The sequence below is a fragment of the Girardinichthys multiradiatus genome, chromosome 15, assembly GCF_021462225.1.
Source record: "Girardinichthys multiradiatus isolate DD_20200921_A chromosome 15, DD_fGirMul_XY1, whole genome shotgun sequence".
Lineage (NCBI taxonomy): Eukaryota > Metazoa > Chordata > Actinopteri > Cyprinodontiformes > Goodeidae > Girardinichthys > Girardinichthys multiradiatus.
Genome location: NC_061808.1, coordinates 40,722,335 through 40,744,359, shown reverse-complemented (window position 1 = coordinate 40,744,359; position 22,025 = coordinate 40,722,335). Strand labels below are relative to the sequence as shown.

General features: G+C 42.3%; 1 protein-coding gene across 3 annotated transcripts in view; it reads right to left on the bottom strand.

Moving 5' to 3' along the window:
* Positions 1 to 21,567, bottom strand: part of cgrrf1 (cell growth regulator with ring finger domain 1) — a 72,271-nt gene extending 50,704 nt beyond the window's left edge. For 2 of the 3 annotated variants that reach the window (XM_047388147.1, XM_047388145.1), the window contains exons 1-2: positions 21,059 to 21,316; positions 13,367 to 13,503 (exon numbers count right to left, since the gene is read on the bottom strand). In XM_047388147.1, the coding sequence (XP_047244103.1) occupies positions 13,367 to 13,503; positions 21,059 to 21,162 (241 nt within the window). In that variant the 5' untranslated portion in view covers positions 21,163 to 21,316. Of the gene's footprint in view, positions 1 to 13,366; positions 13,504 to 21,058; positions 21,317 to 21,439 lie in introns of those variants that run through there. The other variant, XM_047388146.1, reaches the window with a different exon arrangement.
* Positions 21,568 to 22,025: the final 458 nt, after the last annotated feature.

The following is a 22,025-nucleotide window of genomic DNA, read 5'->3' as shown; positions in this document are numbered from 1 at the left end:
CTCCTGCTAACAGTGAAAATTTAATAAATGAACATCAGCACGGTGACGTTTTAAACGTAATCAATCAGGCTCTTTCCGATTTGAACAGCGAACCGTCTCCACACAGCAGCATTGAGGAAAATGATTCACCTGCACACGCCGCAGATCGGCACGGTGACGTTTTAAACGTAATCAATCAGGCTCTTTCCGATTTGAACAGCGAACCGTCTCCACACAGCAGCAGCATTGAGGAAAATGATCCACCTGACACTCATCAGAATCCTTCTACGTCACACTCCGCAGATCATCACGGGGGAAATTTCAATACGGGAGTAGCGGTTAGTTCTAATCAAATAGAGCGAGATCCTCCAGCTGTGGTTGAACGTGAACATTTTAATAACCATGAAATAAGGAGACCTTTTACCATACCGCCGCCCTGTCCAAGTGACGTTCCAGATTTAGCAGCATTCTATACAGACATCATGCGTATTATAATTGAATTAGCCGACGCTGCGAGATCGTTAACCAGACGTAACGACGTTGTGCAGCTGGAATTAGTGGGTGAAAATCTCAATCGTCACATCACATTTACTGTTACAGATGATGGAAATATGATCCTGCCTGCTTTCGAAAACTTCCTCGACGATTTAGTACAATCGAATGCAAATATACCTGTAGATAATAACATGGAATTTGTTCTTCAGGTTGTTAATGACCCAGCAGGAGGTTCTAAGCGTAAAGCTGCAGGAACGTTAGACTGTGAACTGTTTAATAAGAAAATGCGTCATTTGTATATTATAAACAATACCGGTAATCAGTTATGTTTTGCAATCAGCCTCGCACACGTCTCTGATCCTGAGCTCACGGATCACCGTGCTGTAGAACTGGGGAGGAGATGGCACCATCAGGCAGGCCTTGACGAGCAAACAGCAGTTACTTTTAGTGATATTGGTAAATTTGAAACCATTCTGAAGAGAAAAATTGTAGTGTTTCACAGAACCACGGGTTCTACTGCTCTGTGTAAATTTGAGACCAGTTTCCCCGATCGTTCAAACCCTCTGTTTTTGCTGTTATTTCAAGGTCATTACTATGGGATAAAAAATCTCAAAGGTTTTATGGGGTGCAGATATATTTGTAATTACTGTTACGCCAGCTATCAGAATGCCAATACACACCATTGTGAAGGTTATTGTCCAGTGTGTCGAACATATAAATGTATGCAAGAGATTAGCAATCCTGTAAGCTGTGCAGGCTGTCAAAGAATCTGTCGTAATTCTTCATGTTTCAGCAGACACAGGGAACCGCGCATCAGAAATAGTGCTGACAGACCCATGAGTGACTGTGAGTTGGTAAAACTGTGTAAAGTATGCAAACGGATATACGTTATTCCAATCAGTAAACCGAATAAACCACACGTGTGTAATGTAAAATGCAGTATTTGCGGTGAAAATGTACCCCCCAGCCTAGACATTACATGCGATGATCATAAGTGTTACATTCTGCCTTGCAGTGCAATTAATCAGCTTGATGATAAACTGATTTTTTATGATTTCGAATGCCTCGTCAATGAGAGCGGCGTGCATACCCCCTTTCTGGTCTGTGCTAAAACGTTGAAAGGTGATGAATGGTACGCTTATGGACTGAATTGCACCCAAAAATTTCTCCTGCATTTCAGGAGGCCAATGTACAAAGGTTACACCTTAATAGCGCACAATGCGCGGGGGTACGATGGTTACCTGATTCTCACAGCAATGCTGCAGTTAGGCATTAAACCACATATCGTCATGGTAGGGAGTAAAGTTCTCTGTTTAACCGACCCTGATTACAGGTTAAAATACATTGATAGCCTGTCCTTCATGTGCATGAAGCTTAGTGCCATGCCGAAAACGTTAGGCTTTACCGATCAAAGCAAGGGTTTTTTCCCCCACCTATTTTCCTCTGAACAACATCTCCAGTATGTAGGGGCTTTTCCTCCTCCATCCTGCTACGCTGTAGAACGCATGAGTCTTCAAGAACAACAGGTGTTTAGCAGCTGGTACAGAGAAGCGAGCAAAGAGGTCTTTGACTTTAAGAAAGAAGCTATTCGTTATTGTAAAAATGACGTTGAAATTCTTTTTCAAGGATGCTTAAAATTCAGAGACGAGTTCTTTAAGGAGACAAGTGTGGATCCGTTTAAAAGTATCACAATAGCATCAGCCTGCATGAAGGTTTTTGTAACCAATTTCCTTCCTCCTCAAACCTTAGCCATTCCATCACCTCTGGACTACAGACGTAGCAGTAAAACGTTCTCCAGTGCGTCCATTCAATGGCTCGGCTGGATTGCAGACAGCCGAGCCATATTTATCGAGCATGCATTAAATAGGGGTGAAAAGAAAATCGGGCCATATTCAGTGGATGGGTATGCAGAGATTAACGGTGTCAAAGTTGCGTTTGAATTTTATGGCTGTTTTTTCCACGGCTGTAAAAAGTGTTACATGCCTCATGACAAGTGTCCGTTGAGAGGGGTCGCATTTGAACAGTTTTACACAGCCACTGTTGAGAGAAGCAAGGTGTTACAAACTGTGTACGGCCTTCGTCTCGAAGTCATATGGGAGCATGAGTGGATTGAAATGAAAAAATCAGACCCAGGGGTGATCAGCTTTCTTGAGAAAGTTAATGCACCCGAACCGCTATCCCCCCGGGATGCGCTGTATGGTGGACGCACCTGTCCTATGAAGTTGAGGTACACAGCGGAACCGGATGAAACTGTACACTATGTGGATTACACATCTCTGTACCCTTATGTAAACGCCAACTGCGTTTTTCCCCTCGGACACCCCACCATCATTTACAAAGATTTTGATGACCCCAGCAGCTACTTCGGTATAATCAAAGCTGTGGTCTACCCACCACGTAACCTGTTGTTCCCTGTTTTACCTTACAGAACATCCCAAGGTAAACTTGTGTTCACTCTCTGCCGCTCATGCGCTGAATTAAATTACCAGTCAGGTCCCTGCATGCATAATGATGAAGACAGAGCTCTGACGGGTGTGTGGGTGACTGTAGAGTTTTGTAAAGCTTTGGAGTGTGGTTATCGTCTTGCTAAAATCACAGAGGTGTGGCATTTTGAAAAGAGAAGTGATACAATCTTTAAAGGTTACATTCATTGCTTTTTAAAGGGTAAGCAGGAGGCTTCAGGCTATCCATCTGAAGCAGTGGATCAGGAGAGTAAGTCAAAGTATATAAGCGACTACAAACTGCATCAGGGCATCCAATTAGACCCTGAGAAAATCGAGATGAATCCTGCCAAAAGGCAGGTTGCAAAATTGTGTTTAAACAGTTTTTGGGGGAAATTTGCGCAAAGAAGTGATCTGTCTCAGACCACAGTCATCACTAACCCTGAAGACTTTTTCAGCTTCATGTTCTCGAGTAAATACAGGGTTAACTATTTTCATTTTTTCAACCCTGAAATGTGTGTAGTGCAGTGGAATTTCAATAAACGTGTCATATATCCACCAAGTAAGACAAATAATGTGTTTATAGCAGCATTCACCACCGCTTATGCACGTTTAAAACTTCTCAGCAGCATGGAGAAGTTACAGGACAGATTGATTTATATTGACACGGACAGTTTGATTTATGTGACAAAAAGTGGTGAAACTCCTCTGGAATTGGGGAATTATCTGGGTGATCTTACTGACGAGTTAGATGGTGACAGCATTTCGGAGTTTGCATCGACAGGACCCAAGAGTTATGCATACCAGACCAAAAACCGTAAAAATGTAATGATACGTGCTAAAGGCATCACTCAGACGCATGAATGCAGCGAGAGGGTCAATTTTGACAGCATCAAAGGGCTGGTCGAGGGCTACTTACAGGGGTCAAGTGAGGGTGTCATTGAAATCCCTCAGCACACGATCAGGAGGGATAAAAAGAGATTCCGTTTGACAAACGCGACATTTCTTAAAAAGTTTCGACTGGTGTATGATAAGAGACGTCTTTTTTCTGACGGGACAACTCTGCCTTTCGGTTATTAGAGTTGAAGAAGAAATAAAATAAAAAGTCACATGGATTTACAGGAGATTGATTTTGATCCTAGATTTAGAGTCCCTTTCTCATGTATGATAGTTGGACCCAGCGGCTGCGGGAAAACTTTCTTTGTAAAAAGTATTTTACAAAACTGTAATCATGTCATGGATATTGTTCCAGAAAATATTGTATGGATTTACACATCTTTTCAACCCATGTATGCTGAATTGCAGAAGATGAATAAAAATATTACCTTTGTGGAAGGATTGCCTCATTCTTTTGAAGATGAAAACCTGTTTCCTCCTGATCAGAATCATTTGATCATTCTAGACGATGTTATTGCTCAAGCCTCAGATGATGAAAACGTGATGAAGGTCTTTACCCAGTTTCGTCACCATCGTAATATGAGTGTTATGATGTTGACTCAGAATGTATTTCATCAGGGAAAGTTCAGTCGCACTATTAGTTTGAACTGTAATTATATGGTGTTGTTTAAGAACCCGAGAGATAAACTCCAGCTGAATATACTGGCCCGCCAAATGTTTCCATCTCAAAAGGGTCTCTTCTTGGAGAGTGTTGAAGATGCAACGAGAGAAGCTCATGGATATTTAATCATCGATTTTACGCCTACCTGCCCAGAACATTTCAGACTGAGAACGGGGATACTTCCTCAGCAGTGGCCTGCTGTGTACGTACCCAGAACAAAGTAAGTCATCATGTCAGCGCGTATAAAAAGGAATTTACCATTATTCAGAGCTTTGTACCAGGCCTGTCCACAGAAACGTAAAGATATTCTCGCACACTGCTCTCCCGACTTTATTCAGGCTCTGTGCGAGATTGCACTGAATATCCTAAAAGGTAACATTAAACTATCACCCTCTCAACACCGACAATTGAAGAAACAAAGAAATATCATCAGATTGTTGGGTGATAAAAGAACCGGGATAAAAACTAAACAGTTGGCTCTCAAAAAGCAACGAGGTGGTTTTATTCTGCCCATCTTAACGGCTCTTGCACCCTTGATCGGTGATCTAGTGGGTGGAATCATCAGGAGATAATGTCTCTCAGAACATCGCAGAAGATGTTTCTCATTTCCCCTCATCAATTCAAGCGTCTGACCCAGTCAGACACGTCCATCAGACAGACGGCGGAGGAGAATTTGGATGCTGAAATGAGAGCGATATTAAACGAGCCGGGTTTGACTTCTTATGAAAAAATCAAGAGATACGATGCTCTTCTCCAGAGGTATCTGACTTTACTTAAGCAAGGTGTCAAAGAAGAAAAACAGCGGGTCAGTTTAACGCTGCAGCGTGACACAGAGGTTCCTGAACATGAGCGGTCCCAAGAAAAACAAGGCCCAGGGCAGGACGAGGCCCCTAAGGATCAGGTTCTTACGGAAGTACTGAAAAGCCTTCCTAAACACAATCGTAAAAATGCCGAGTACATTTTGAAGAAATTATCCGAAAGAAGTGAGAGTTGGACTTCGCGAGGTGAATTTGTATTTAACGGAAATATTATAAAGGGGTCCCACATGATTGATTTGTTGAAAAATCTCATGCTTCCGTTTAAAAAATCTGGAGCATCACAAACCCGAGGATGGTCTGACTTTCTACACACCTTGTCAGAGGTAAACATACCTATATCTTCAGTCATTAACCCTTATGCTCGTGAAGAATATAGACGTTTCAAAACAGAGGGTACATCGATTGAAAATGGGGGTACACCCACCAGCGTTAAGCAGAGTAGAAAAAGAAGAAGAAGAAGGCAGATAACTCATTCTCCCTACTGGTCGAGATCTGAGCTGGAAGATCCAAAAAATGCTGATGGGAGATCAAAAAGGTCTCTTCGTAAGACGACACTACCACCCCGATGGATTACATTTTCACCATAAACCGTTATAAGAAAATGAAACATGTAGCCTATTTCTTTTATTCAATAAAATATTTATTGATTATATTTTTCAAGTCTAACTTCGTTCTCTACTTCACACACTAACATATGATATCATTACACAAATATTAAATCATAAGAAGAAAAAAAAAAACAAACAATGAAAAAAAAATAAGACATTTTAAATTCCATAACAATCCAGAAACATCTCCAAAGAGCATGTTCCGTGAGTATAAAATGTACAACTTTGATTAATGACACATTTCTGATATTTTTTCACAAAGTTAGATACCATTAAATCATTCTTAATCACATCTCCGGTGTATTTCGACAACACTTGCTGCATTGATAATCCGCACGCTCTATGACATAGATAAAAAATGCAATGGTGACCGCACACAGTGGACAGAGTGTTTTGAAGCTGATTATTATGATACAATATTTTTGAGGATCTGTCTTCTAAAAATGTTACGATGCTTGACGGGTAGAACTCGAAATCCGGAGAGAATCCATAAGAGTCAAAAAAGCTGGATTGACCATTCTCATCCAATGTCAGAGCTAGCCAGTGTTCCCCCGGCATGTGTGAAGGATGTGTATTCACGATAAAGTAGGCCGGCCCTGGGAATTTGTCAGCTAGCAGCGGCAGCTGGTCGCACGGCCACACACCGCAAAACAAATCTCCCAGCAGATGACGCATCAGGCTCTCAATTTCATGATTATTCATGCCTGATTAGATTAATAATAATCCACCAGCACACGCCTCTTTGAATCAATCTCTAAAATAGAATCATAACAAGCGTAGATGATCAGCGTGGTGGTATATGGCAACGGGTTTCTGAAGCGCATTTCCAATCTTAAATTCCCACTGGAAACTGGAGATAGAGCATCTGTGTCCTCACCCGGGTTAAGATTAAATGTGAATAGAGAGTATCCTTGATTAAATTCCTGACGTGATATACTCAGTGGAAGATCTTTTAGATGTCGTCCTGTAGCCGTAAACAAGTTGTAATACTCTCTCACTGAATGACCTTGGTTAAAATTTGGCTGGAAGGCTTTAGCAGGAATTTGTCTGCCATCCTTACACAAAGCTAAATATTCCATATCAAAATGATTAAAGTCAAACGGATTGAGATTGCGTGTTCCTGTAAAAGCGTCATGATCCAGTAACGCAATCACCACATACTTGGGAAAGATGCCTAAGAAAAGATTCTCTTGGTTGCATACCCTTGAATTTTCAGGGATGGAATATGTTTTTACATTCACACGTGAAAGTGGATACAGAGCATTTGCTTTCATTAAAGCTGAAGCGTGCCCCAGTCGTACAGCTGGAGAGACAGTAACTTTTTTGATAAAAAGAGATGCTCCTAATATCCTGAGTTTGTAAGTGGAGTCTCTTGCTGCCATGAGACAAAAGGCATCGTTGGCTCTTGTAAGTTTAATTTTAAGGTCAACAGAGTTTAAAAGAAGTCTCTCGCAGAAAAATATGTCGGCATGCAGGGGGCCTAGGAGATGTACCTCCCTGGAATTTGCCGTAAAGCCTGCTCTGCTGTTAAGACCTTGGTTAGGGCCGTTAGTTGTAACAATAGAGTTCAGAGCACCTGCAGTGTCTTTATAAAAAAGACCAGAGCTAAACTGGGTTTTTAAAGAATCCGAATCTTTGAGTTTGTATACAGGAGGAGAACGGGGTATCCGGTCATAGACTGTAAACACTTCATCCGTAAAACTCTGTTCGTATTTTTTGTCAAACACTCCACGGACCTTGGATATTCTGACAAGATCCCCTTGTTTAAACGTTGTCACTGAGTCCTTGCAATATCTGTTGGACTTGACATCATACAGATTCTGAAACACTTGAAAGGCATTTTCTGGGGTCACTTCCATAGGGCTCATTTTAATGCTGGAGTGGTAGGAATGGTTGTAGCTTCTAGCTAGGTTTTGCAGTACATCAACGTACCGCCGGGTATTGTTAGCTGTAAAATATCTCCACATCCTTGTTTTTAATGTGTGGTTAAATCTCTCGACCACTGAAGCTTTTGCTTCACTCGCTGTGGCAAAATGTTCAATACCGTGTTTCTCCATTAAAACCTTAAATTTCTTGTTAAAAAATTCTTTACCGGCATCAGTCTGAAGTTTTTTGGGAATCTGACTTTCTGTAAAAACTGATTCAAATGCCTTTACCACCTCAGCGGCTGTTTTCCTCTTCAAAACTCGTACATACGCCCTTTTTGAAAAGATGTCAATGACTGTTAATAAATAATTATAACCATCATTTTCCATGGCCAGAGCTTGCATGTCACAGAGATCAGCCTGGAACTGCCTCAATGGTCTGGTGACAAAAACTCTGTTTCTCGGGAACTTTATTCTTGCAGGTTTATGTAGAGTATAGGTATCTTCTCCTGATAAAAAATCTTTAACTTTTTCAACCGCAACCTTCTTTCCCGTTTCATCTTGCATAACCCTCCTCAGCCTATCTACACCCCCAAAACTTCCCGGATTTGAAGGGCTATAATATACTTTCTTCATCAGCCGTCTTCCTGCCATCTCTGCCGATTACTTGTTAAATAATGAGAAAAAACACACAGGAGGGTAGCTTTATCCTTATTTTTTTATTTTTTTATTTATTTAATATAAACAAAAAAAAACAACCAGAAAACAAAATCAGATAAAATGCAGATGAATTCAAACACTACTAGCTTTTTAAAACAACACTTTTGGGAAAAGGTTCCTACTTTAATTGTATTTAATAGTAAAAAAAAGAAAAAAGAAGAAAAATCATATAATGCAGATTTGGAAAAGGTCGGAAAGACGATGTCCAATTTCACTCATCTTCTCTGCCCAAGCTTCAAACGGCAGAGCCAGCATTGTCTTGAATACGCCGCAGTCCTGATTGAAAGCCTCCAACACAAACAGATCTGAGGGACTCGTCCGGTTGTTCCTGCGTCTGCTTGCCCGAAAAGACCAGCGGCCATTTGCTGTGGTTTTTGACCCCCACACTGCGCTAAAGAGAGGTTCTCTCTCAGCTATTTCAACATCGGATGGTATATGAAACATTCTCGCCCGTTTTACAGGTCGAGGAGACAGTTCATTTTCTTCTTCTTCTTCTTTCTCCCTCTCCTGCCTTGAGACTGTTTCAGGGCTATCATTAAGGTGCGGGATTGCAAGCTTTAACACAGCCCAGTCGCTGTGGGTGAGTGTACACAGAGCCAGTGATCCATTAAATACCTCGTCTTGATCCAATTGATACAGGCAAAGCTCTCCTATTTCATACATGAAAATATAACCCCAGCTGCCAACCAGGCCATATGGCTCCAAAGACCATTCTTCCTGCAGAGTCTTGAACGGGGGTCTTTGTACCCTGCAGATGTAGTATGTTGATTTCTTAGGAGCATTCAATTCACGGGATGAATACTGGTAGACGGTCACTGGGGTTTCGCACAGAACTGACATACCTCTTGGCCGAACCGAGGTCTGATTTTCAACCATGGTTGTTGAAGTTGATTTTGGATCCTCATCATCGGTAGAGTATGTCACGACGGGAATTCCGATAGGTATCTCCGTTGAGGAAGTATATGATGCAGTTGCTTGTTCATCATCATCATCTTGGCACGCGTTGCGTTTCTCCTCCGCTTGACGATAAACTCTCTTAACTCTAGCCATTGTTGAACGGGTGTTCTTTTTTTCCAACGAATGCTGCATGTAAAGTGCAGAGTTTTATCTCTGTATTTAAAGTAAACACTAAGGCACGCCCTATTGTTTTCATTGGGTTATTCAAGGTTTAACGATGCTTACAAACACACCCCCTCTATTTTTAATTGGTGCTGATGCCAAACAGTTTCCGATAATACCATATTTGTCTTGTTCTATTTATAACAAACACACCCCTGTGTTTTAATTGACTCATTTAAGGTATTGCCCCTAATGACGACAACCAATCAGCATCCACTGTTACGCCCCCCTTGGACACACCACCTGCTTGACCACGTGACCTCCTGCCCACGTGGCAACCACATGGCGCCCATATGCCCCCCACCGGAAGTCCCACCCACCTGTCAAAAAGTTTGATGAAAGGGTGTACTTAAATTCTCTCACATTGATACCCATCTCCTTCAGCATAGGTGCAGCCTCTGTTAGTGTAGAAAATGTCTTTGTCCTTGTGTCTAAAAACACTTTAAATTGGGCTGAATAGGGGGATTGTACATTCATATTTTTCTCCCTGAGCTGTTTGATAACTTCCTTCACACGCATTCTTTTTTTTAACCTCTGTTGTATAATCGTGATTGAAGAAAACACTCGTAACACATCTGCTATTTCCAGGCTTGCTTTATCATATACTCCTTCACCTGGTAATCCAGGAAGCGTATGATGATTGCTCTTGGAGGGGCTGTGCTGTCCTTAGGTTTATTTATCAGTGAGCAGTGCGCTCTCTCAGTACACACCTCCATGCCTTCTGTGATTTGAATCTGGGATTTAATAAATCATGTTATGAAGCTGATGGTATTGTCCTTCACTGCTCCATCTGGGTTACCATGAATCCTTATATTGTTGCGCCTCATCCTCGCCTCCAGGTCGTCGCATTTCTTAGAAAGTTTTGTAGTTTCCCGGAGTAAGACTGCCACAGCCCGCTCCATTCTCATTGTGTTGTCTTCTGTGTTACCGACTCTTTCCTCCATGTGCCCCACTTTCTGTTCCCGGGACGTTGTCCTCTCCATTAGCTCCTTAATGCTTGTTTCGAGCTTGCTAAATCTCTTATTTTCTCCTACCGCTTCTGCACGTTCCTCTCTTAGGCCTCGTAGTTCCCGTAGTATGACCGAGTTATCATGTTTCGCCAGCTCCAGGCCTTTCCCCTCGATGCCCAGTGCACTTGTAGACCCAGTATTTTTTTTTCTTGCACTTTTCTCCTCTGCACCTTTTCCAACATAACCATTTTTTCCATGAGCACTTCCAAAAAGTTTAGAAACAACTTTCTTCTTTCTTCTGCTGTTACCACATTAGTTTAATGCTAGTTTTAATAGTGTTCTTCAGAGCAACTTTCCCTTTACCTTCTACCTCATGGTGCCATTGGAAGTCATGCGATGTTTATAATCAGCACTTCAAGACATTTCTGTCCAACTAAGTCATTTCCAATATCCCGCTAGGGGCGCTTGTTTTATGCAGAATGTAAGGAAACGCATGCAAGGGTAGTAGTAGCACCTTTTATTATTTATGAGCCAAATTTGCATTGGAAATGTGAATTTCAGATCTGTTGCAAAACAAAGGCTTTTACCCTCAATGTAAGTGTGGCTGCAGCAGTCTCACCCGGTTACAGAGTGTTCCATAATCAACCCCACTGTACTAGTCTTTATGTCAAGCTGTAGGTAATTTGTCCTTATAATGTGCTTCAGTGAGGATTCTTGCCATAATAAAGTATAAATGCTGATGTTTTCACTTTTGTTAGGATAGGATGTGTGTGAAAGCTCATCTATAAGTAATAGTAAGCAAGGTTATTCTTAACAGTTTAGAGTGTCTTTTTATTGTTAGTGAAAATAGCTACAGTGGGGAGAACAAGTATTTGATACACTGCCGATTTTGCAGGTTTTCCCACTTGCAAAGCATGTAGACCCTTGGACTTTTAATCATAGGTACTCTTCAACTGTGAGTGATTAAATCTAAAACAAAAATCCAGAAGTAATTAATTTGAATTTTATTGCATGTCATAAGTATTTGATTACCTAACAGTAAGAATTCTGGTTTTCACAGGCCTATATTCTTTAATCAATCAAACCATATCCAACCTCTCCACAATGGCCAAGACCAGACAGCTGTGTAAGGAGATCAGGGATAACATAGTAGATCTGCACAAGGCTGGGAAGGGCTACAAGAAAATAGCCAAGCAGCTTCGTGAGAAGGCAACAACTGTTGGTGCAATTATAAGAAAATGGAATAAATTCAAGATGACGGTCAATCTCCCTCAGTCTGGGACTCCATGCAAGATCTCATCTCGAGGGGCATCAATGATTATGAGGAAGGTGAGGGATCAGCCCAGAACTACAAGGCAGGACCTAGTCAATGACCTGAGGAGAGCTGGAACCACAGTAACCATCAGTAACACACTATGCCGTCATGGATTAAAATCCCACAGCACACCCCTGCTCAAGCCAGCACATGTCCAGGACCGTCTGAAGTTTGTCAGTAACCATCTGGATGACCCAGAGGAGGAATGGGAGAAGGTCATGTGGTCTGACGAGACAAAAAATTTAGCTTTTTGGTCTAAACTCCACTCACCATGTTTGAAAGAAAAAGAAGGATGAGTAGGGGGAACATCATTTCTACCGTGAAGCATGCAGGTGGAAACATCATTCTTCAGGGATGCTTTTCTGCAAAAGGGACAAGACGACTGCACCGTATTGAGGGGAGGATGGATGGATGGGGCCATGTATCGGGAGATCTTAGCCAACAACCTCCTTCCCTCAGCAAGGGCACTGAAGATGGGGCGTGGCTGGGTCTTCCAGCTTGACAACGTCCCATTGCACTCATCCACCACAACTAAGGAGTTGCTCCGTAAGAAGCATCTCAAGGTTCTGGAGTGGCCTAGCCAGTCTCCAGACCTGAACTCAATCAACAATCTTTGGAGGGAGCTGAAAGTTTGTATTGCTCAGCGACAGCCCAAAACCTAAAGGATGAGGAGTGGAAGAGTGGTCCAAAATCCCTGCTGCAGTGTGTGCAACCTCATATTTAGCTGATAAAGAAGGCTGGTTCTGTTCTGGGGATTCCTCTGGAACATCTGGAGATCACTGTGGAAAGACAGATTCTTCATAAAATGAAGAACATTATGGAGAACCCTGAGCATCCTCTTCATCAGACTGTCCTACAACAACAGAGCGTCTTCAGTCAGAGGCTTCTTCAGATCTGCTGTAAGACGGAGCGCTACAGGAGATCCTTCCTGCCCACAGCCATCAGCATCTACAACGGCTCTTTGAAGAAACCTTCATAATGAGCTCCAAGAACATTTAATTTCCCTTTGGGATTAATAAAGTATTTTGGAATTGAATTGAATCAAGAACTATAGGAAACATCTGATATTTGTAACTGCAAACAAAGGTTTCTGTACCAAATATTAAGTTTGGTTTTTCCTGATGTATCAAATACTTATATCATGCAATAAAATGCAAGTTAATTACTTGAAAATCACATAACGTGACGTTATGGAGTTTTGTTTTAGATTGTGTCACAGTTGAAGAGTAAATATGCTAAAAATTAAAGACTTCTGCATGCTTTGCAAGTGGGAAAACATGCAAAATCGGCAGTGTATCAAATACTTGTTCTCTAAGCTGTATTTAATTGCAACTCAAGTTTAAGTTTATTTAAATATTAGATAGCTAAACAGTCTTTAGAGTTAACAGAAAGACTTAGGTAGAAATGTATTTTCAGTCTTACAATTTACATCCTCTGACATTTTTATTCCAAACAAGGCTATCATTAGCCTTACTTGTTTACATTACAAAAGACTCACCACTGACACATGCTGGCCCAGATCCCAGTGCAAGAGAAAATGGATTAGTCTCCTGAACCATTCGTTTCTCAGGGGTTGGGATGAGAAACTCCATCTCATCATAGCTTCGAAGGATCACTGGGACATCAAAGCCAAACCTGGCAGAGTGAACAAATGACTAGAAAGTTTAAATCTCATTCCTAATATTTTGAATTATAATTTTTCTTTTTCAGAAATTGTCATCCTAAAACATCAAAGAATTTCTGACCTTAAAATATGTAATTTTAACAAACTCTGCATATCAAACTCTTGATTTGCTGAATTTCTCATTTATTGTAAGCAAGATATAGTTAACGTTTAAAATATACGGGCAACAACAACCATATAATGTCAACAAGATACAGTAAACACAGAATATAAAAAAATTTAAAACAAATAAATGAGTACATAGAACACGGAAACAAAAATTGACTATTCAAATAAGATTGTTTAATAATCAATCACTTTTTAAATACTCTTGCTTACCGAATTGATATATACCAATGGAATTACTAATAACGTAATTAGTTAATGACTTGACTTGTGATAATCAGATTAATTTATTTTGTCTTACAGAAACACGGAAGAGCAAGAGGATTATGCAAGTATAATCAAATATTCAAATATATTATATTCAAATATTTTAAATTGTTCCCTTTTTTGTAATACTGACAGCAGGAGTAGCAACCATCTGTCAGCTGTAGCTATTTTTGTTTTTTAATATATAAGGCTTAGTTTTTCTCCATCAAAAAAACTAAAACTATGTTTGTAGTGTTGAACCGTCCAAATGGCCCCTACTCTCAATTTTTAGATCAGTTCTCAGACTTTTTATCTGATTTAGTGTTAGACACTCATTAGAACGTTATAGTGGGGGATGTTTAACATTCATGTTGGCACTGAAACTAATAGCCTAAATGTTGCCTTTAACCCTTGAGGAACCTTTCAATTGAACATTCATGGTATATTGAACAAAACAGTAACTCTTATAAAAGTGCAATAAAAATTATATATTAAAGTTTTTTTTTTCCATTTTTACTGCATCAAACTTTTTCAACAACTTCAGACTTATCCATAGTATTTCATTTTGTATGCCCTTTTTGTCCAAAAAACTCTGATTCTTTGAAGGAGAAAATCACAAAAAAAGGCAATATTTTCCAACAATAAACACCAAAGTGGAATATTTTGGATGTGGGTGTTACAGCATTCACTAGGTCACAACACTGATTTTGATACATTATTATTGTTGGAGCAATGAGAATTTAATACAAAAATGTACACTTTTTACCTTTAGGTTCTTTTCAATACCTTCAGACTAAACCACAGATATTAAACTTTTTATTTTTCTTCATATTTGTTTTGCCATGCATTCACGACAAAGCATAAATCACAGATTACAGTAAGGTGTGTTTTGAATGCATGTTTCCACACATGGTTCCAGAAGGTGGAGTCACATTGTCTCCACTTTCTGGAAGGTCATGGCTGGGATTCCTTCACAAAGCAGAATTAGATGCACCTCACAAACCTATAGGTCAGTGTGTGGAAGACCCAATGTTTTGATCTCCATGGAGATCTCCTATCTTCTACTGCCTCTGCCTTTCCTTCCTTCTCCTCTATGCTGCAGGGTCGCCCTATACCAAGCAGCCAGTCCTCCGGCAATCCCTCCTGCCCCTGAGACAAATTCTTACTGCTGCCAATATCCTTATCAGAAAACAGCTCCTTACTCTACTCATACTGCAAAACTTCTTCAACAGCCTCCTCTGGAGTTAGTCTTCTTCTCATGGCTGTCTCCTGGAGAAATGACTAGCAAACTGCAAACTATACTCACAGAAGATGCACCTGTATAAACATGCTATGCCACACAACCAATAAGAGAGAGAAGTCTCTCTTGATGCCCTGTGGGGGTTGGGGGGTGCTCCAGGAGTATGGAATCGGGGGCCCTTTACTAGGGGCCATCCGATCTCTGTACAAGCGGAGCAGGAGTTTGGTTCGCATTGCCGGCACTAAGTCGGACCTGTTGGACTCCGGCAGGTCTGCCCTTTGTCTCCGGTCCTGTTCATAACTTTTATGGACAGGATTTCTAGGCGCATCCAAGGGCCGGAGGGGTTCTGGTTTGGGGACCAGAGGATTTCTTCTCTTCTTTTTGCAGATGACGTGGTCCTGCTGGCCCCCTCTAGCCAAGACCTACAGCATGCGCTGGGGCGGTTTGCAGCCGAGTGTGAAGCGGCTGGGATGAAGATCAGCTCCTCCTAGTCCGAGGCCATGGTTCTCGACCGGAAAAGGGTGGCTTGTCCTCTTCAGGTTGGAGGGGAGTTCCTGCCTCAAGTGGAGGAGTTCAAGTATCTCGGGGTCTTGTTCACGAGTGAGGGAACAATGGAGCGGGTGATTGACAGACGGATCGGTGCGGCTGCCACAGTAATGGGGCGCTGTGCCGGTCCGTTGTGGTGAAGAGAGGGCTGAGCCGAAAAGCGAAGCTCTCGATTTACCGGTCGGTCTACGTTCCTACCCTCACCTATGGCCATGAACTTTGGGTCTTGACCGAAAGAACGAGATCCCGGATACAAGCGGCTGAAATGAGCTTCCTCCGTTGGGTGGCCGGGCACTCCCTTAGAGATAGGGTGAGGAGCTCGGCCATCCGGGAGGGGCTCGGAGTAGAGCCGCTGTTCCTCCACATCGAGAGGAGCCAGTTGAGGTGGCTCGGGCATCTATACCGGATGCCTCCTGGACGCCTTACTGGGGAGGTGTTCCAGGCACGTCCCACCGGGAGGAGGCCCAGGGGACGGCCCAGGACACGCTGGAGGGACTATGTCTCTCGGCTGGCCTAGGAACGCCTTGGGGTCCCCCCGGAGGAGCTGGAGGAGGTGTCTGGGGAGAGAGACGTCTGGGCGTCTCTGCTGAGTCTGCTGCCCCCGCGACCTGGTCCCGTAAAAAGCGGAAGACGACGAGTACGAGTTTCTCTTGATAAACAAAGCATAAACAAAGCCAACTTGGCTTTCGATTCTTCCAATTAAGCACACACATGAACAGAAAAATATTTTCTAAACCACACTCACGCCACTCCTTCAGTTCTAGCTTGGCAATGTGTGTTTTTATACAACTGTAGACAATTTTTCCAGATTAGGTAGGAGTCCTCTAGGTGTGTAGAGCACTATTTTCTCTCCAATTTTATAACATTTTGCTTTGAAGTACGCAGCTCTGAATTAAACCCAGGAAGCCAGCCTCCTGTTGCTACAGCATTTTCTTATAATGATCTACTATAATGACATTTTCTTTCAGGTGTGGAGTACTCTGGTACATTATACTCAAAGGTTATTTAAAAATGGTCAAACAGGACAGGGTTGTGAGGAAATACTGTTATTTCTTTACACTCAATGTCATATATCAGTACACGGTCCAGAGAATGAACACACAAGTGAGTAGGTTTGCAGATGTTTTAAGCAAAGCCACTTGAGTCTAAGATAGCATTAAAGGCTATATTTTGAAAATGACTTTCAGTGTCAACATAATCCCCCATTATAATGACCTTATCTGTATTTAACAAATCAGATAAGAAGTCTGAGAAGTGATCTAAAAATTGAGAATAATCCTGTTGGATGATGCAAAACAACAAACAGAAGTGGTTTTAGTGCTTTGCAATTTGGATAAGGAAAACTAAGGGTCAAATATTCAAAAGAGCTGTAGCTATTAACTGGTCTTGGACTAATCAATAAATCAGACTGAAAGATGGTTGCTACTCCTCATCACCTAGTATTTTGAGATATGTGAAAATTTAAATAATTAGTAGGAGTTGACTCATTTATACTAATATAATCCTCTTGCTGCAGCCAGGTTTCTGTGAGACAAAATAAATCAATCTGATTGTCACAAGTCAAGCCATTAACTAACAAAACCTTTGAAGAGAGATATCTTATGTTCAATAGGGCACATTTAATTGATTTATTTTTCTGTTCAGTTGGCAACGTGTTTGTTTTTTTATGAGATTTTCAAGATTTGATCCTTTAAGATTATTTTCTAATCTATTTAATTTCGGCTGTAGGCAAGATACTGTCTCAATAGGGTAATGGGTGGTTAACAGTATAGAAGCTGCAGTGACGCGTGTTAAACTACGACCCTGCATCCTGGTCTGGATCCTGGGTTGTCAGAGTTTTAGAGCACTAACAAATTCATCCAAATACCTAGAAAGAAGATTTGCTCTGTACAAAGTGGGATGGATGCCGTCTCTCCGGATCAGACAAGGTTTTCCCCAAAATGTTCGCCAATTATCAATGTAGCCCACATTGTTTTCAGGACAACCAGCTGTTAAATTTTTGAGCTACAATAACTTTTAATTTCCCTTTGGGATGAATAAAGTATCTGAACTGAATTGAATGACAGCATGCGGCACAACATGATGTCAATGGTTAGATTAGAAAAGAGACCAGGGAGGGGACAGAGAAAATTACGGAGTCAAACATTGTTTTGGCAAACTTACACACCAAAGCAACAATGATTTTGTTGACCACTGATTGGCTTAACCAGGTGTCACTACTGCCATGGTGAATAACAATCTTACTGTATTTACACTGATCCTTAGCCAGCAGTTTCAGGTAGGATTTGATGTCGCCCGTTTGACTATGGTTCCTGGTGTCTCTAGTGCCACGTTTTTGACAATGAAGCTGGCAATTACCAGAGTTGGCTTCTCAGCGGGTGTGTTACTCAGCAGGGAAAATATGTTAGAAAGGCTGATGGGTGGGTGGTGAACCGTGTGCTGGGATCAAGGACTTTGCTTTCTACATACAGTTGTTACATCAGTCTGCAATTTGTCCATCATATAATGTCTCCCCTCCATCTCAGCACCGCTAGGCGGCAAGAAACACATGCTTGTTGTGTGCTAGCACTACAAGGGAACTACCGGCCACCGTGAAAGCTTAAATTTCCTATTTTGGCAAAGTGGACCAGCCTTTTTTAAGCTACTGTACTTTTATCAGATAAACTGACATATGTCAGTTTATAGCTAGCCTGTATATATGCCCACACACAGGGAGGGAGGGAGGGATGGATGGATGGACTGATGATGGGTCTATACATGCCAGCACACACTGTTCCCCCTTTATAACCGGGTAAACGCATCCTCATGGGACTTTAGACCCCGTCAGATACTTTCTAAACTGGGGAAACGCTTCCTGATCACCACCTGGTGTTGAGGTAGAGCCGCTGGAAGAAGAGGAACCTGGTCAGACTTGGCAGGCCCAAGCATATAGTGAGGGTGTGCTGGGAACATGTGGCGGACCCTCAGCCAGGGATCTATTCAACTTCCACCTCCAGGGTAGCTTTGACCAGATTCTGGGGGAGGTTGGAGACATAGAGTCTGAGTGGACTATGTTCTCTACCTCTATTGTCGATGCTGCACACCAACACTTTTTACAGTGAGCGTGGGGAGCTGCTGAGCTCAACTGGGAACATTAACGGATAGTGGAATGAGTACTTCAAGAATCTCCTCAATCCTGCCATTACACCTTCCTCGGTGGAAGCAGAGACTGGGAACTCAGAGTCGGGCTTGTTCATCTCTCAGGCTGAAGTCACCGAGGTGGTCAAAAAGCTCCCCAGTGGCAAGGCAGGGGTGGATGAGACCGCCTTGAGTACCTCAAGTCTCTGGATGCGTGCCACTTGGGTACAGTGCCTCTGGACTGGCAGACCGGGGTGGTGGTCCCCCTTCACAAGGAGTCGGAACGGAGTGTGTGTTCCAATTACAAGGGGATCACACTCCTCAGCCTCCCTGTCCGGCCAATAGTTGGCCAATAGTCAAACCTCCAGCACTCCAGCATTTCATTAGCAGGTTTGCCTGCAAGTGGGTATAGATAAGAAGATCACTGCTCAGTTGACAATGATCAAATGTTAATGTAGCTAAACTGTCGACTATTTGCCATAGTTGTACACAAAACTGAAAACCACAACAGTTTGTTACCAATTAAACATCCTTAAAAACTTTCTGGCAACAGAACACGAGATACTTTTAAATAGATACGCAGAAAAAACAGGATGGTGTCCTAAAAGACATCACCGACCCCCTCCTGGACCCCCTGCAGTTTGCCTACAGAGCCAACAGGTCTGTAGATGATGCAGTCAACCTAGCCCTTCACTTCATCCTCCGGCACCTGGACTCCACAGGAACCTACGCCAGGATCCTGTTTGTGGATTTCAGCTCTGCCTTCAACACCATCGTCCCAGTTCTGCTCCAGGAGAAGCTCTCCCAGCTGAGTGTGCCCGACTCCACCTGCAGATGGATCACTGACTTCCTGTCTGACAGGAAGCAGCGCGTGAGGCTGGGGAAGCACGTCTCTGACTCCCTGACCATCAGCACCGGTTCCCCCCAAGGCTGTGTTCTCTCTCCTCTGCTCTTCTCCCTGTACACCAACAGCTGCACCTCCAGTCACCAGTCTGTCAAGCTTCTGAAGTTTGCGGACGACACCACCCTGATCGGACTCATCTCTGATGGTGACGAGTCCGCGTACAGATGGGAGGTGGACCATCTGTTGGACTGGTGCAGCCAGAACAGCCTTGAGCTCAACGCTCTAAAGACAGTAGAGATGGTTGTGGACTTCAGGCAGAACCCAGCCCCACCTGCCCCCATCACCCTCTGTGACTCCACAATTGACACTGTGGAATCTTTCCGCTTCCTGGGAACCATCATCTCCCAGGATCTCAAGTGGGAGCCAAACATCAGCTCCCTCATCAAGAAAGCCCAGCAGAGGATGTTCTTCCTGCGGCAGCTGAAGAAATTCAACCTGCCAAAGACTATGATGGTGCACTTCTACACAGCCATCATTGAGTCCATCCTCACCTCCTCCATCACCATCTGGTACGCCGCTGCTACAGCCAAGGATAAGGGCAGGCTGCAGCGTGTCATTCGGTCTGCTGAGAAGGTGATTGGCTGCACTCTACTGTCGCTCCAGGAACTGTACACCTCCAGGACCCTGAAGCGAGCAGGGAAGATTCTGGCTGATCCCTCCCACCCTGGTCACAGAATCTTTGAGACTCTCAGCTCAGCTTGGACTCCTGCTTTACTTGTACAATGATCACCTGCACTGTTGTATTGCTCTTGCATCTTATACTGCTCTATACTTACCCTCACTCACTTAAAACTGTGCACATATATTTATATTATATTGTAGATATGTTTATACTGTTTAATTTGTACTGTATTGCACCAACTACGCCAAAACAAATTCCTTGTATGTCCAAAAACGTACTTGGCAATAAAGCTTTTCTGATTCTGATGACCATAATGACCTGTTTAAAGAGTTTCAGTCAGGTTTCTGAGCTTACCAAAACAGTTATATTGCCAGACCCTTCTTATTCTCAATGTCAGAAAACAAAATTACATTTCAAATCCACACATAATCAAAATGCCTTTTCTCTTTATTTGTGCGTTAGAAAATGCACCTTCTTTGGTCTTAATAAGATTTGTAACTGCTTTGTGCCCTTATCAAACGTCCTGGATACGGAAGAACACAAACACGCGGCGCACAGAATGCACAAATTAGCGACTGTGTGGAAGAATAGCGAGGACGTCTGCATTACGACCCATGTTGCCAATAACAAGACAAACATGCTGCTGTTGGGAACCTACGAAGGAAAAACACGAAAAGAATCGAGAACATTTTGTATGAACACTGAAGCTAAGCGAACACTGCTTACCAGCCCATGACGATGGCAGCCGTCACAAGAAAACAAAAGGATACCACAGTGATGTAGAAGAGTGGAGAGTATTCATACAAGGTGACAAGAAGAAGCGTGGCCATTTCATACCATCGATAAATCTTAAAGAATCAGCTGAATATGACACTTAAAGTGAACGCAGTTTGTAGAAGACATGATGGGAACTTCTTATTTTCGGATTGTATTGCTGGTAAACAGAGTATTTCCACTCTATACCGCCAACAGCTGACATGGAGTGGAATGACGCGCACATACTGCTGGCAGTAGAAGATGTTCGCTACAGTCTCCATTTCCCACTTGTCTGTATTATGTTTCCCTACACCAAATATTGTCTTAAGTCGTGATATTACTGTTTCTTACCTTTTTGTTGCTTCTAATTTCCCCAGTATTCCTCTGAATTCCATCCACCTGGGGGTGTTGCTGTTTGATTATGTTTGCCACTTCCAGTATTATATGAGCAGTAGCAGTAAAGTGCAGGTGTATCAAATTTTGTTAAAAAAGTTTAGAAAGAGATTCCATATGTTTGGTCAGAATTGCACAAACTTTGTTCGTTTTGGTAGCAGCAGACCTTTTTCATCACACAGTGCTTATGTTATTTTTGCTACCCAAACATCTGTTTAATTGTACATCCTGATTCTAAGTGAGCAACACAAATATGTGTTAACCTAAAATAGGACAAATTCCAGCCAAGTTAATCGAAGTGTTTTATTGTACATAAAAAAACCCCCCCAAAAAAAAAAACACGGATAGACAAATAAAAAGACATTTAATACATGCAGAATTTTACTTGCACTTTTTTCAGCAATGAGGAATTCGTCCACAAGGCTTCAATGTCAACTGTGGCTCTGTTTTGTAGCATATGGATGTTAATTGTTTCAACGCTTTCTGTTCTGATCAGGCTCATGATATTCATGCTTTGGACACAGTCAAGGAAACCTAAAGATCA